This window comes from Ipomoea triloba, chromosome 10, assembly GCF_003576645.1.
Source record: "Ipomoea triloba cultivar NCNSP0323 chromosome 10, ASM357664v1".
Lineage (NCBI taxonomy): Eukaryota > Viridiplantae > Streptophyta > Magnoliopsida > Solanales > Convolvulaceae > Ipomoea > Ipomoea triloba.
The window spans coordinates 22,985,486-23,000,463 of record NC_044925.1 but is presented as its reverse complement, the minus strand read 5'-3'; the positions used below and the strand labels follow the sequence as shown (position 1 = coordinate 23,000,463).

The 14,978-nt window shown below is 30.8% G+C and overlaps 1 protein-coding gene across 2 annotated transcripts; it reads left to right on the top strand.

The window, feature by feature from the left end:
- Window positions 1–3,496: 3,496 nt before the first annotated feature.
- Window positions 3,497–6,341, top strand: LOC116032730 (NAC domain-containing protein 43-like). 2 transcript variants are annotated; one of them, XM_031275432.1, is made up of 3 exons: window positions 3,497–3,856; window positions 4,074–4,342; window positions 5,465–6,341. In XM_031275432.1, the coding sequence occupies exons 1-3, from the start codon at window positions 3,685–3,687 to the stop codon at window positions 6,140–6,142; spliced, it is 1,119 nt and encodes a 372-aa protein (XP_031131292.1). In that variant the 5' UTR covers window positions 3,497–3,684; the 3' UTR covers window positions 6,143–6,341. The 2 variants fall into 2 exon arrangements, with proteins under 2 accessions (XP_031131292.1, XP_031131293.1); XM_031275433.1 differs by having other exon boundaries at window positions 5,462–6,341.
- Window positions 6,342–14,978: the final 8,637 nt, after the last annotated feature.

The window sequence follows — 14,978 nt, the reverse complement described above, 5'->3', positions numbered from 1 at the left end:
AACAATCTCCGGCCCCTCCCAACACATGCTAGAAAGTTTGGGGGGGGGGGGGGTCTATTATTATACTGATAGATAACGTTTGATAGCAAGATGATGAACTCCCTCTCTGGCCGCAACCCAACAATCCCCTCCGATTCAAGTGCGTGTCAGCTTCAACTGCACAGCATGCTTTCAGTGGGATTTGAACATGGCAGTTACCCTAACTCTAATACCAATTGTAGAATCATACGCTTACCCTACGCCAAAAATTATAAACAACAACTTTATTTCCTTATATTTGAGTAGCAATCAGTACCATTGTCTGATGTTAGGATGCATGCTAAACTCGGCTCTCCGAACCGCAACCCAATAATTAGAAACGTGTCACTTGTAGATACAATATTGAAAAATAATAACATTATTAGTTAAAACTTTTGATATAACAATAAACGTTTGATAAGATAAGTCGTATCAAAATAAGTTAGTAGGTGTACTGTTGGGGTTGTTTGACAAAAGTTTTAAGGTTAAAGTTATATATCTTGCAGTGGAATTGTATTTTAAATTATTGTCTTAATAATAACTGTTTGATCTTTACAAGTAATGAGGTCATATCAAATTTTATTCCAAAGTGATGGTGTTGCTGAACATAAAATTTGCGCAATATGATGATACATCAATGCCAGGAGTAATTGATTATACCCTGAATCAAAATGAAGGGTTCTAGCCAGACACGCCGACCTAGTACAACCTGAGTTTGTTAATTAGGTTGGCCAAATCATTAAATTTATTTGTTATTTTTATTATTTTTTTTTTTGGCAAGGTAAAGTGCAGAAATATCTTAGCCAACATGGGTAAAAGTCCGAATGAATATTTTGTCGCTGGATAATATCACGTTAGTACGATAATTTTATTTATTTTTAATGTATAAACTGTTATATCTAATATAGTAATTTATATCGAGTGTGGATGAGATGACACGTAACAAATCTATTATAAATAACTTATCTATATATGTATATTCCATATACATATGCACATTATAGTATTATTTATGTACATCATACTTAGCGTGTAAGTAGATAGATGGGACAATGATATTATCCATCTCAACCAGGAAAGCTAGTAAGGCAATATATTGTCCCCAGCCAGCTTTAATTAATTAATTTCAAAGGTCGATCAAGATTTGGCAAAAAGGTACGGACAGACTTAACAGGAAATTAAAGTTCGTAAAAGCCAGCTTTACATAATTATGGAGTATTAATATATATTATGATGTAGGGTCTCTAACACTATTTAATATCATATAAAAATAAAATATTAACCTAACATTTTATGACAACTGATAAAGAGAAAAAATGTGGGATTAATGTTATAAATATTATAATGTTTTGTAATAATTATAAAATTGGTAATGTATTTTTATTTTTATTTTTACTAAAATCCTCAAATCATTGATGAATTATGAAAGACAACTGAGATCACTCATCACTTTTTACAAGAAGGATTTTTCTCATTTGAACCAACACAACTAATAAGGGGAAAAAAGTGCAGGATTAGTTTTATAAATATTACAAAATTTTGCAGTATTTATAAAATTGATCATGCATTTTTATTATTACTAAAACACTCAATCATTAATGAATCATAATAGACAGCTGAGATCCGTCCCCATTTTTTAGTAGAAGGGTTGTTTTCATATGAATCTACCCATTTGGAAAAAATCATACCGATCTTATCCAATTTGAGAAAAAAATGTGATGACAGTCTGATAATTTTTTCCACCTTTAAAAGTGTATATTTAATACTATAGAATACAATTTTTAACCCTATAGTGCATTTCTGAATAAATCTTTAAACCTAAATGAAAGCAATAAATTCCAAACTTATTATATAGTAAACACTTGCCAATGACCTTGTGGTCTAGTGGCATCCGGTTGCATCCCCATGTGGGAAGGGGTGGGTTCGAGCCTCAGTGGAGGCAATGCTGACTCTTTGTGCTTCATTAGGTTGAGAAATTAGTTTATGAACAGATATTACATTGTAACCGAGTCAGTAGTACTAAAAATAATATAGTAAACGCTTAAACACTTAAACTCCAATAAAAAGTGAACTCATAAACCAAATAATTAAAAAGAAAAACACTAGACCAACCAAAAAAAGTTAATAATAAACTCTAAAATTTATTCCTAAATGCATTGCAATTTCAATTGGACTAAAAATGTATTGTATAGTATTAGAAAGTATACATTTAAAGTTTGAGAAATTTACAAAAATATCACTACATTTTTTTGTTCCTTCTTGATCTAGAACTGTAAAATCAGGTTAAATGGATGTGTCAAAAATTGATTCTTAGTTTTCTCTTAAAAACAAGTTCTTATATAATCAGTTTCATATATAACTAAAATATTTACGGATTATCAAATTTTTTCATTTAATTTGGTCTATATTTTTAATTATGATAAAATTAAAATAAAGTAATAAGAATATTATAATAGGAATTTAAGAGGAAATATAACAATACGTACTCTTAAAGAAAATGATGCAAATAAAGATAGATAGAATTAAATTTATTTTGCATTTTAATAAGTAAGAATTAGTTAGTCATTTTTGTTTTTAAAAAAGTATATATTATTATTAGTTAAAAGTATAAATTCTTACTTTTTAAATATTTTTTAATTATTTATATAGGTCGGCCATGACAAAAAATGTGTTGCGCATTTTCATGAGACAGCTGAGTACTTTACTCCAACATTGGGCAATATCATAAGAACCCAATTCAAGCATTTTAGCTTTTTAAAAAGATTATAACTTACCACAATTATATTTAAAATTTTAAAATTTTAAAATTTATTAATTTAATATTAAACTTGTATATTTTTTGACAATTTAAAAAGTTACATCACACCAGGAAAATGTTGGATATAATAACAAAATAAAAAATTTAAACTTTTATAATAATAATAATAATAATAATATTCAAAGTTCTTGCTTAAATTCATACCACTATAATTTTGAAATTAAACTTTTTTAAAAGAAAAATTCTAAGTATACTAAACTAGGTTTAAACTTTATAATCGCCGATCCCACTAGTAAAGCAAATTAGGATTGAATCAGGAAAAATATATTTACTTTGATCGAAATAAAGTTGCATATGCAATTATAAGATAATTTTATTTTTAGTCTCATAAATATTGTGACATTAACACGTATAGTAATAATAAAATATATACACAGCTTTATTTTTAATTCTTATTTCATAATTAATTGTGAAAATCATGGGGTGGTGGTGGTTGATCTGTTGAAGCTAGCTAGGTATGGCCTAGTAAGCAAAAGACCCCAGTTTTAACTGTAAAGTACAGTATTGGACATGATAATGATACGAAAACCTTTTCATGCATAATTTGCACCCAACCCCCCCTACCCCATATATATGTGCGTATGTGTATATATATATTTATATATTTATATATATGTATCATCATGTCTCCTCTCCCTTTTATGACACACCTCACCACTCCCACCTTTCTTCATTTCATTTCCTCATTCCGGCCATTAATGTCTCTCTCACCTTTCTCCCCTACCTATTTGAGCTACCCAATCTTCTTCATTTCACATTAAAAAAAAAAAAACAAACAAGAAAAGGAATCGTTGTAACAGCAGAGCAGTACTAGGTTTAATATCCTCGTTCTCGATCGAAAGTTAGACATGAATCTTTCTGTGAATGGTCAGTCCCAGGTTCCTCCCGGATTCCGGTTCCACCCCACGGAGGAAGAGCTCCTCCACTACTACCTCAGGAAGAAGGTCACCTCCGAGAAGATTGACCTCGACGTCATTCGCGACGTCGATCTCAACAAGCTTGAGCCCTGGGATATTCAAGGCAAGTAATCAAATCTTTCTTCAATTCCCCATCCAATCCAATTTTACTCTTTTTTTTTTTTTACCTGCAATCTGCAGTAATCAAGGGTATTCTAGGATAAACCTGGTCTTGTAACCTTAACTGACAAAGAATTATAACGAATTAAACCAGCCTTTGGGTTGCCTGTTTTTCTAGTACAATAGAATTGATTATATTAGTGTTGCAATGTGTGTTTCAGAGAAGTGTAAGATAGGATCGGGGCCGCAGAACGACTGGTACTTTTTCAGCCACAAGGACAAGAAGTATCCGACAGGAACCCGGACAAACCGGGCGACGGCGGCCGGATTCTGGAAGGCCACCGGGCGGGATAAGGTGATATACAGCAACTGCAAGAGAATCGGTATGAGAAAAACCTTAGTATTCTACAAAGGTCGAGCCCCTCACGGACAAAAATCTGATTGGATCATGCATGAGTACAGGTTGGACGACAATTCCCCTGAACCCACCGTAAGCTACCCCTTCCTTCTTTATGTCTTTTCATTTATGAATTTATGTCGGATAAATAATACACACTATTTTATTTATTATTATTTCTAAATCAGATGGTAACCAACTAGTCATATATTTTATCAAATAATGTAATTTTAAGCTGTTAATTATGTTGTAATTATATAATGACATCAATCTTATGAGAAAAAAAAAAGAAGTTTATTAGGAACATTCAGTTATCAATGATTTTATAATATATGAGGTAAAATTTGTATTTAAAAAGTATATATACTCTAAATATACAAGTAATATAACATTTTGTGACATAGCTAGTTTGTGTTCAGAAGACATACTTTTACAAAGATTTCTTTTGGTGTTAACAATCAAGGAACAGGACTGATGGATAAACTGTGCGTGTCCGTACATATGCGTATTTGTATATAAAAAAATGATATTTTTGTTTTCAAAAAAAAAATGATATTTTTATATGTAATATTATTTCAAAGTAAATGATCATCAAGACTTTGAGTTTGTATTAAGTATTGTAATTTTTTTCAATATTTTTTAATTTATACATGATACAAGAGATATCAGTAATTCAGTATCAATCCGCAATGCAATCTTTCCACTATATATTGTTGGAAACTATCTTGATGTCTTTTCCTCTAGTACTAGTACAATGTCAAAAAAATAAATAGAGAGATAATTTTAGAATTTTAAAAAAATCCTTTTTTTTCAATTGCAAATTACTTAATATGATTAAAATGCTCATATTCATTTTATCTTTTAAATGGGTTTAGAGCACACAATAAGCTTTTTTTTTTAACAATAAATTTTCTAAGTATTTTATTTAGATTAACGTTAATGTAAAATTTAAATAAGTATATAGGTACACAATAGTATAGCAACTTTGTGAGTTAAATTGTTATGTTTTCTGCACAATTGTATCTTGTAACTTTGTCAGAGATACATAGACAGAGTACAAGTTACAGAATACAAGATATAATTTTATAAAGCATACAACATTTAATTGACGATATTGTAAATTATGTGACAGAATCTTTATATTTTTGTTACTAACATAGTAAAATATATGTTGTGGGTAATGATATGATGTTTGTAACGTAACCCATCCAGCAGGGCACAAGTTTGGTCGGAGAATTGAACAGTGCACCGGAAGAGGGTTGGGTGGTCTGCCGGGTTTTCAAGAAGAAAAACTATCACAAGGCTCTTGAGAGTCCCCATACCGTTGTTCAAACCCATCCTGGAAACGACGGCGTTCTGGATCAAATCCTTACTTACATGGGAAGGTCATCTTCGTCATCCAAGCAACAAAACGGAGCCAAAAACGGCAATCTTATAATCAACGGCGACGATACCCCCATGCAATTCTCCCATGCAATCCAGGCCGCCCGATTCCTCCACCTTCCCCCCCTGGAAACCCAATCCGCCATGGAAATCCTCTCTTCTCCCACCCACGCCTCCTTCGAAGACATGCTGGCCGAACCCGAACCGTCCTGCAACAACACTGAACCGGTCGACGATATGAAAACCGGACCCGGTCCAGCCGACTGGGTTGCTCTGGACCGCCTCGTCGCCTCTCAGCTCAACGGCCAGATCGAAACCTCCAAAAGCTACGTGGCCGAAGATCTCAGCGACGGCCTGTATTTCCCCATCGTCGATCACCACCGTCCGTTTGGTAGACCAAATAATCATCACCACAACTCTCAGGTCAACGCCGGCAACGAGGTTGAATTCTGGAGCTACACCAACTCCTCATCATCACCGTCCGATCCCTTGTCCCACTTGTCGGTATAGCTATACTAGCTACGTAAGACGTTCAAAAAAATATCCTAGTATTATTATTATTACCAAAACAATGAATAATAATAATAAAAACAAAAAAAAAATACGTAGCTTTAGTAGTCAAATAACATATGATTACGAGTATCATAGGAATCATACTTTACAAATAAATTGAAAATCTTTGTTTAATTAGGAGGCAATCTTATCATCATAATGATGTCTCTGAATTCTATCATTATTATTATTATTAAAGTATATATATATATACACACATATGATTCCTATGAATACAATCGTCCTATGTAACATGCATGTCGACTAGATTGTATGCATTATTTTGTATGATTTTAGGTGATGGATGAAATATATATATGTATGTTTGTTGAAGAACACATGCTAAAAGTGCAAAGATACCATTTTGTTGGGGTTGGGACCCAAGGGGATAAGAAGACAATTGAAAAAAACCAAAAAAAATAAATGGGATTCATGATTTGGTAGGTGATGATCACCAAAACTTAAGTAGCTGATGAAAGTGATAGTAGTGCTAACAGCGAAAAAGATAACCAACTTTACGAAATTTAGGTCAGCAAGGTACTTGTTGTGTTGGAGATCCTATGAAAATAGCGCACCCGTGATAATTGTGTGTTCATATTCTGTTTTTATTAATTATATATTAAAAAATTATATAATAGTTAATTTGTAAAGGAAAAAGGATAGTTTATAATTATTTTTGAAATCTTTTGGACTAAGAGTATACCCATTGATTATAAAAATTGAGTTTTTTTTTCTTTTCTTTTTTTTTTTTGGTAAGATATTTTGTGATGGAAAGGTGAAAGAATATACGAGGGAGAAAAGAAACTAAAAACCTGTGTTTGGTGCCTGCAGATTTGCATTTTCTGAAGATTTTAATTTAAAAAATAATAAATAAAACTCACCATTAATGTGCGTTGCGCGCACTAACACTGCCCAATGAATGTCGTGTTAGGGTGGACACCTTGACTTTTCTTTATGTTTTTTTAAAAATAAAAAATAAAAAATTGTTGAACAGTTGCTTGAAGGCACGAGTTCTGCGTCCTGTCATCAAAACGTGTAGTGACGCTGATTATAACGCAAATATAAAAAAAAAATAAAGTTGTACATGAAAATTATATTGTAAACTATGATACACATTAATATATTGAATGTTTTATTTTTAATGTACTATATATACAATTTTTTGTATACTAAAAATAAATCTATACTAAAAGTTCTATGATTGTTGAATGGCCCAACCCCATCCAAGATATCCATCCGATTGGATGTCAAAGAATCTAACTTTGACAAATATGGTGATGATAAGAAAAACAATGAAACACAGTCATTTTTACATAGAGACCTAAAAGCAAAAATAAAAAATCACAGAGAGTCTTTTTACACATTGTCAATCGTTGTTCAGGATGGAACTTGGGATCCAATAGTTGTTCGTACTATGATATATATTCAGGAGGAAATACACAAGAATGAAGTTGTTGTATGTGTTTCTTCTAGAGGCTAGTCATTCATCTGGAAAGGCTTTCACCTGGATAGATGCTACAAGAGCAGCTGAAATGTCTAAATCTCACCCTTATTTTTCTTTTTCTTTTAATTATTAATGAACTCTAATAATCAACTGTGATTGATCCTCATTTTTACATGAGTGTTACATTTTCATTTGAACCCAATATGAGTGTTTGATTAATTAGTTTTTTTTTGTAACATTTTATTATTCCAAAACGCTAAAATTCAGAAAGCTGCCCAAAGTAGTTTTTTCGATCAACTTTTTGAGAAAGTCATTTTGCATGTAATAAAATATCAACTAACTGCTAATTTACCAAACATCTTTCTATAATCATCTAATGATATCTACTAGTCAAACCTACTAATTCAATCAACTAACAACTATTTACCAAACACTCTATGTATTTTCAGTTAACAGATTAGGCAGTTATTAATAAATTTAAGGTACATAATATGTTAAGTGCAGAAACATAATTTATTAATGATAGACACATAATATATTAACCGCAAGCACATAATCTGAATATTGTTTTGAATCCAAGTCCACAATGCAAGAAATTTCCCTGTCAATTGCAACCATAGTCACAACTCAATGTAACGCAGACAAGAATGAACATGTCTACAGCCACCACTCCACCAGAGACGAAACATAAGTTCTATAAAATTTTTAAAAAAATAAAATAAAATAAAAGGGTTTAACCGACAGATTATTCTACAGCACAGAAAGATTATTAATGTACATAATGATCACAATTCCGACACTTAATTAGGTACAGTGAGGATTCATGATTCCCAAAGAGCACACCAGCCTTGATGTGGTCGTTTTAACGTTAAAGACATGGATTGAGTGACCACATTGCTTCTCTATCCGTTGAAACCAATTCAATTCCTTTTCTATGCCTTTAATCATGGCAGTGGTGGAGAATTAGCCCCATTAACTCATCTGTAATTTCCCATCTCATCTAATTAAAACATTATATTGATTTGATGTCTTACCCTTTTCACCCTTTAATCTCTCTATTATCATGTATCCCACTGATCCCAACACTTCACCTCTGATCTACTCTTCTCTGATCTTTCCCGATAACTAACTATGATTTGACACTTCAATTCAATTCTTCCCTTCTTCCACTCTATCTTTAGTACTCTGCTCTGCTCTTTCTTTAGGTGCATGCTAGCTAGCTTTCCTTAAACACATTTTTCTACATTTTCCTTCTTTAATTTCTGGTCTTAGGTTGCTATTTTTTAATAATTTAGCGATTCTGTCAATTTTTATTTATAATTTATATCGTTAGATTACAAGATTTTAGTGTATTTGAACAACTATGGACCTTGTTTTCAATAGTAGGATAACAAAAGTAAACAAATAAACATGGTAATGAGTATTAAAACACATAGTAGGACAAGTAGGATGCAAAAGCCCCAATCAAAGACACCCCAAATAGTTTAAACATGTGAAAAGAGCTCTGTGTGCAAGCATGTTTTAAGGAGAGGTAATGCCACTTAAGAAATCTCATAGAGGGATACAGTTAAAAACATGTTCACCAAAAAGGGGCAAAACTGCCCAAGAAAAAGGATTGTAAACCACAATGAACCACACGACTACACAAATGGATATAATAAGGAAACAGAACCACCCATTCTTTCAACAAATGAGTTAACATTTTTTTTTTTACTTATGTATGTACTTGTATCGTATTATATTATCAAATGAATGTCAGGCTTGGATCTAAATTGTAAGAGACTTTCGTCGCCCTCCAAATTTGTCACCTTTATCTGACTCTGAGACTATGGCAGAGAAAAGAGTCTCAATTTTTGAAACATCAAATTCTGGTGCTGCATGAGAAAAAAATATCAATAAATTCATGGGGTTTAAAGAACAATAAATATATATATATATATATATATATATATATATATATATATTATAAATGTCAATAGTGTAGATAGTTAATACATTTGAGGTTCTCCAGATCGATGAACAATCTTGTTGTAGCTCATAAAGGTTTTTGTGCATTAACTGAAGTTGTTCATCAAGATCGATGGACGACCTTTACATAACTGATTCAATGTGCTAATGCTTGAAAAGATGACTTTGTTCTTGAATTTGACGGACAACTAACGGTAAACGTAACATAGTAACGTTTTAGTAGTTAGCAAACTAAATTAAGTAAAAAATTAAATAGAGGACATTTCAAAATAAATCACAATAGTTGAATGACTCTAGCTGATATTAACTCCTTTTTTTTTTTTTTGTTCTTTTAAAATATGCTTGCTTAGCCTGAGTGGGATTGGCATAAGTTTCTTTCTGCCCATGGTGAAGCCTTAACTAGATTAAGATTTGGGGAAGGAGAGAACGTAACTTGAACAAGAAAGAGTGTTCTTATCAAAAGAAAAACTTGATAGTGTCTTTAATAACAAAATACCATAGTGCACAAAGGACTTTCTATTAGGGCGGTCAAAGCGGGCCGACCTGTCCCGCTGCGTGCTTAGCGGGCCAGGACCGTTAGGCTTTTTTTTTTTTTTTTTTTTAACTTCAAAGTTAACAAAATTTAAATAAAGTCTACAAATACTAGCATTGGTAATTTCCAATCCACCTTTAAAATTCAACTTTCAAAGTTTTTAAATTGAAAACATTAAAACAAATTAAAAATATTAATATTCAAAGTTTATAATTCCATATCAATTTATTAATCATTACATACATCAATCCATAACATATTCACATATCAATAAATAAATAAATAAATAAATAAATAAATATATATATATATATATATATATATATATATATATATATATATATATATATATATAATAGTAACAATTACACAACAAATAAGTATACTACATTACTACCAATTGGCAAAGTGCCATATAACTATACTTGCATATTTTCACATGACTATATGGATGTAGTTAGTGCTTCTTTGCTTAATAATTTTCAACAAAATTGAGTAAAATAGAAATTAAAGTGTATGATCAACAATATTTTCAATAAATATATATTTTTTTAATTTTTTAATTATTCGGCTTGCGAGCCGGCTCGCAACCCGCACGGTTCACGGGTCGAATCTAGCCCGCCCCGTTAGGCCCGCATTTTCGTGGGCCTATTTTTTCATGAACCTAACCCGCCCCACCGCGGGGCAGGTGCGGGCCCGCCCGCAAGCTTTTGCCCATTTTGACAGCCCTACTTTCTATCAACTATGTGGCCTTATTACTTTTTTGCCTTCTAAATTTTGGTTTTGCATATAAAACATTAATATTTACAATTTTGAAAGGTATACCCTATACTCTGCAGTGTTGCACTCTTCTTATATGTCCCTTTGGTAAGACCATATAAATTTACAAATTAAGAGCTTCTTGAATTGTAACTTACAACATTGAAAACAAGTATCATATGTAATAGCAATACACAATCCAATCATACTTGCATTTGTTGGAAATATCAGCAAAATTGACATTTTGAGTGGTCATTTTGTAGTAGAAATATATGTGAGGTCCACTCCTGATTTGAGTCGGGTCCAAATGAGTTTGATTTTTCTAAGTAAGAGGAAAAAAATACTTGATATATTGTACACATAAAATGGATAATGGATAAATAAAAAATTAATCTTTAAAGTATACCAATGAAGTTGGAAAGGAATATAAATTTGCATTAATATATATACAAATCTTTGTTTTTTTGAAAGAGTTTGAATTGATAGGGAATAAAAATTTAAAGAAAGTATGTTGTCACACGATTCAAATTTTGTTTCACATGACCGTCCATAAAAATCGCTTAACAAAAACTATGATTACCAATTTTACCCAACACAAGAGGAGCAATGTATGCTATTACACCAAATACAAGCAACTTCAGACAACCGATTGATGAAGAATGTATTTTGAATTCTGATCCTAACTCACGATGTATTCTACGAAGAATCCAAAAAACAAAATTAAACTCAATCATACAATGAAGAATAAAACTGACATCATAACTTGTTGAAGATGACCCACCCACCCCACTACTGGACAAGTTTCAAGCAAACCAAAGAACTAACATAAACACATATGTCAATACTAATCATATCCTAGAACGACGACATAGTAGCTCTCAAAATTACTCCGTAAGCATTGACGTCGAAAACTCTCCTAAGTTTTCTCAAAAAATCTTTTTTTCAATCATAAAATCTCAGACTTATGGTTTTAGATTACAAATTTTGTAGTACGTAAAATTGACTAATAAATTTTATGGCGAAAATTGTAATTGTACTTCTTTATTTCTATTTTCAAATATTTAATAATTAAACTGGAAATGAGAAGAAGAGGATTTATATTGCAATTTATCCTTATCCAAACTGTTCCCAGTCCAGGACGTAACCTTACGCATGACTTCTTTATCCGGTCCAATTGGATAATCTTAGTGCATATTATCTATTCAATACTCCGATATATAAATATGAATACAAAAATATTAATATTTTTCTTCTTAAATTTAATGACATTTCAACGATTTTGTTGACAAGAGACAAAATAATTATCTCACAATAATATTATATATGACTAAATGAAGACGTTATAATAAAAAGATTAAAAGTGAATTGTAACCTATAAATTTAGAAAAAAAAATAGAATTAACTCTTTAAAAATAAAATGCGATAGTAATTAAATAAAATAATCATTTGAATAATATTACATCAAGCTATAAGCCGATAAATATTAAAATGTACTCCATTTATTAAAGCAGAATGTAGCATTCTCATCTCCTATCTCTTATTTGGATTTTCTTTATAAGTTTAAAAGTTACTTAACTTACTTTTAAGAATACCGTTAATTAATATTCAAACAGTGAATGGGCTTACCTGTTTGTTACATGGTTAATTACTTCTTAATTCTTGCTGAAACAACCACCCAATATCTTGATTATATTAACCAGTGTGGGCTTACTTTGAATGATATTGAGCCCGACTGTAATTAAGTTATAATGTGTAGCCTTCAAAGGCCTAAACTGGCCATGTTCAACCCATATGGCAAATTTTCAATCCTAGGGTCATGGTCCATACAACTATGTAGATCATATATAAAGTACATTATTTGAATGTGTAAATGTATATTATTTTTATTAGGGATGACAATGAGTTGGGAATCGGTCAGGGAGGGCTACATTCAATCATTCATCACCCTACTCATCTTATATTTTTTCCAGAATTAATTCCAGCAATGGTCCTCTGACTATGTTGATTTTCCAAAATTAGTCCCCGACTTTTAATTTGGACAATTTAAGTTCCTTGACTTTCAAATTCTTTCCAATGTTGGTCCTTTCGTCAAATTTTGGTTAGGTTGAGGTCAAATGAAGGGGTAAAATTGTCCATTCACATGTTTAGTGTATTATTACTCGTATTTCTCATGTCTTATACGCTATATATATGAATATAACCTCAGTGAAAGTCTCAATCGAAGTCATATAATCTCAGTCGAAGTCTCTTCAACTAATATTATATTCATATATATAGCGTATATGACATGAGAAATACGAGTAATAATACACTATACATGTGAACGGACAATTCTACCCCTTCATTTGACCTCAAATTAACCAAAATTTGACAAAAGGACCAACATTGGAAAGAATTTGAAAGTCAAGGGACTTAAATTGTCTAAATTAAAAGTCGGGGACTAAATTTGGAAAATCAACATAGTCGGAGGACCATTGCTGGAAATAACTCTTTTTCCATGTACCCCCACCCTTAACCTGCATCGAGTGGACTTTTTCAAAATCCACCGCCACTGTACTCTTCTGGGTGCGAGTATCCACTACGACTACCCCCCACTTATTATCTTATTAAATAAATTCTAAACTAATATTTAAATTACTTCACATAATAAAATAAATAAAATTTACTAGTTATACTAAAATATAAAATAATAGAAATATTCAAATATAATAACTAAATTGTTATTTTAAAAAAATAAATAAATAAACTTACTAGTTTAGAACTAAAAATAGTACAAAATTAGTAAAAGTTCTAGAAAATTTTATAATTAATTTCATACTAATACTTACTTTGTTTATATTCATGGTGGGTTTAGTGGGGTTCTAAGCGGTGTAAATAAAATCCTAATCCAACCCGGCCCACTGCAAGTTTAATTTTTTAAAGACTCACTCTTGACCCCACCACCCACTATCACGCAAAAAAAAACTTGATCCATGTGGAGTGGATATCTGCGAGGCGAATTGAAATTGTCATCCCTATTTTTTTTTTTTACATAATGTTCATTATTTCTACATACACTAGTTTCATTATAGTAATGTTAAAGTTTCATTTTAATTACACTTCATGTTCATTAGTTAGTATACATATTTGTATGAACTCTGCTATCCAGTTTCATTTTATACACATAATTGGTTTATTGTAGCAACATTAAAATATCATTTTAATTTCATTACAGGTTCATTTGACAATATACATATCTATATGAGCTCTGCTATTCATTTTCATTTTGTACACACAATAGGTTCATTATAAAAACACTAAAGTATCATTTTAACCACATATTTATTTGACAATATACATATATCTATGAGTTTTGATATTCAGTTTCATTTTACACACATAATAAGTTCATCATAGCAACAGTAAAGTATCATTTTAATTATACTACATGTTCCTTTGACAATATACATACAATTTAGTTGCATTTTATACATATAATATGTTCATTACAGCAACACTAAAGTATCATTTTAATTTTAGCAATATTAAAGTATCATTTTAATTCTATTATAAATTCATTTAATAATATACATATATGTATGAGTTCTATTATTCATTTTCATTTTATACACATAATGGGTTGTTCATTATAACAACACTAATATATCATTTTAATTATACAAGTTCATTTGATAATATACATATCTTTAATGTGATACGCTATTAATTAGAGTAGAAACAACCATTTTTTTTATTAGAAGAAATTGCGCCATATTATACCATAGTCCACCATATAACATTGAACCCATATATCCCGGACCTCAATACACATTCTTTTTTAATATATTATGTGTTTATTTTGATTATATTGTAGAACACTAAAAATGAACTTATAGTATACTAAAAATAAACATGTATTAAGGTCCATTGTAAAAATAAACATGTATTAAGGTCCATCTTACAAGGTGAACCCCGACTGCATGATTTTTTATTGATCAATTTATGATAAGTCCGATTTAGTATTGAATGTATGTTCAGTTAGATATATACTTCAAAATTTATACTTTCTCAGTTTTTTTTCCAATTTCAGAAAAATGTCACAGGTAACAATG

Bases quoted from the DNA above. Each gene is read 5' to 3' on its own strand.
- LOC116032730 (XM_031275433.1), top strand. From the start codon at position 3,685: ATGAATCTTTCTGTGAATGGTCAGTCCCAGGTTCCTCCCGGATTCCGG. The intron at 3,857-4,073 runs GCAAGTAATCAA...TGTGTGTTTCAG, and splicing joins TGAGCCCTGGGATATTCAAG to AGAAGTGTAAGATAGGATCG. The intron at 4,343-5,461 runs GTAAGCTACCCC...TAACCCATCCAG, and splicing joins ACAATTCCCCTGAACCCACC to CAGGGCACAAGTTTGGTCGG.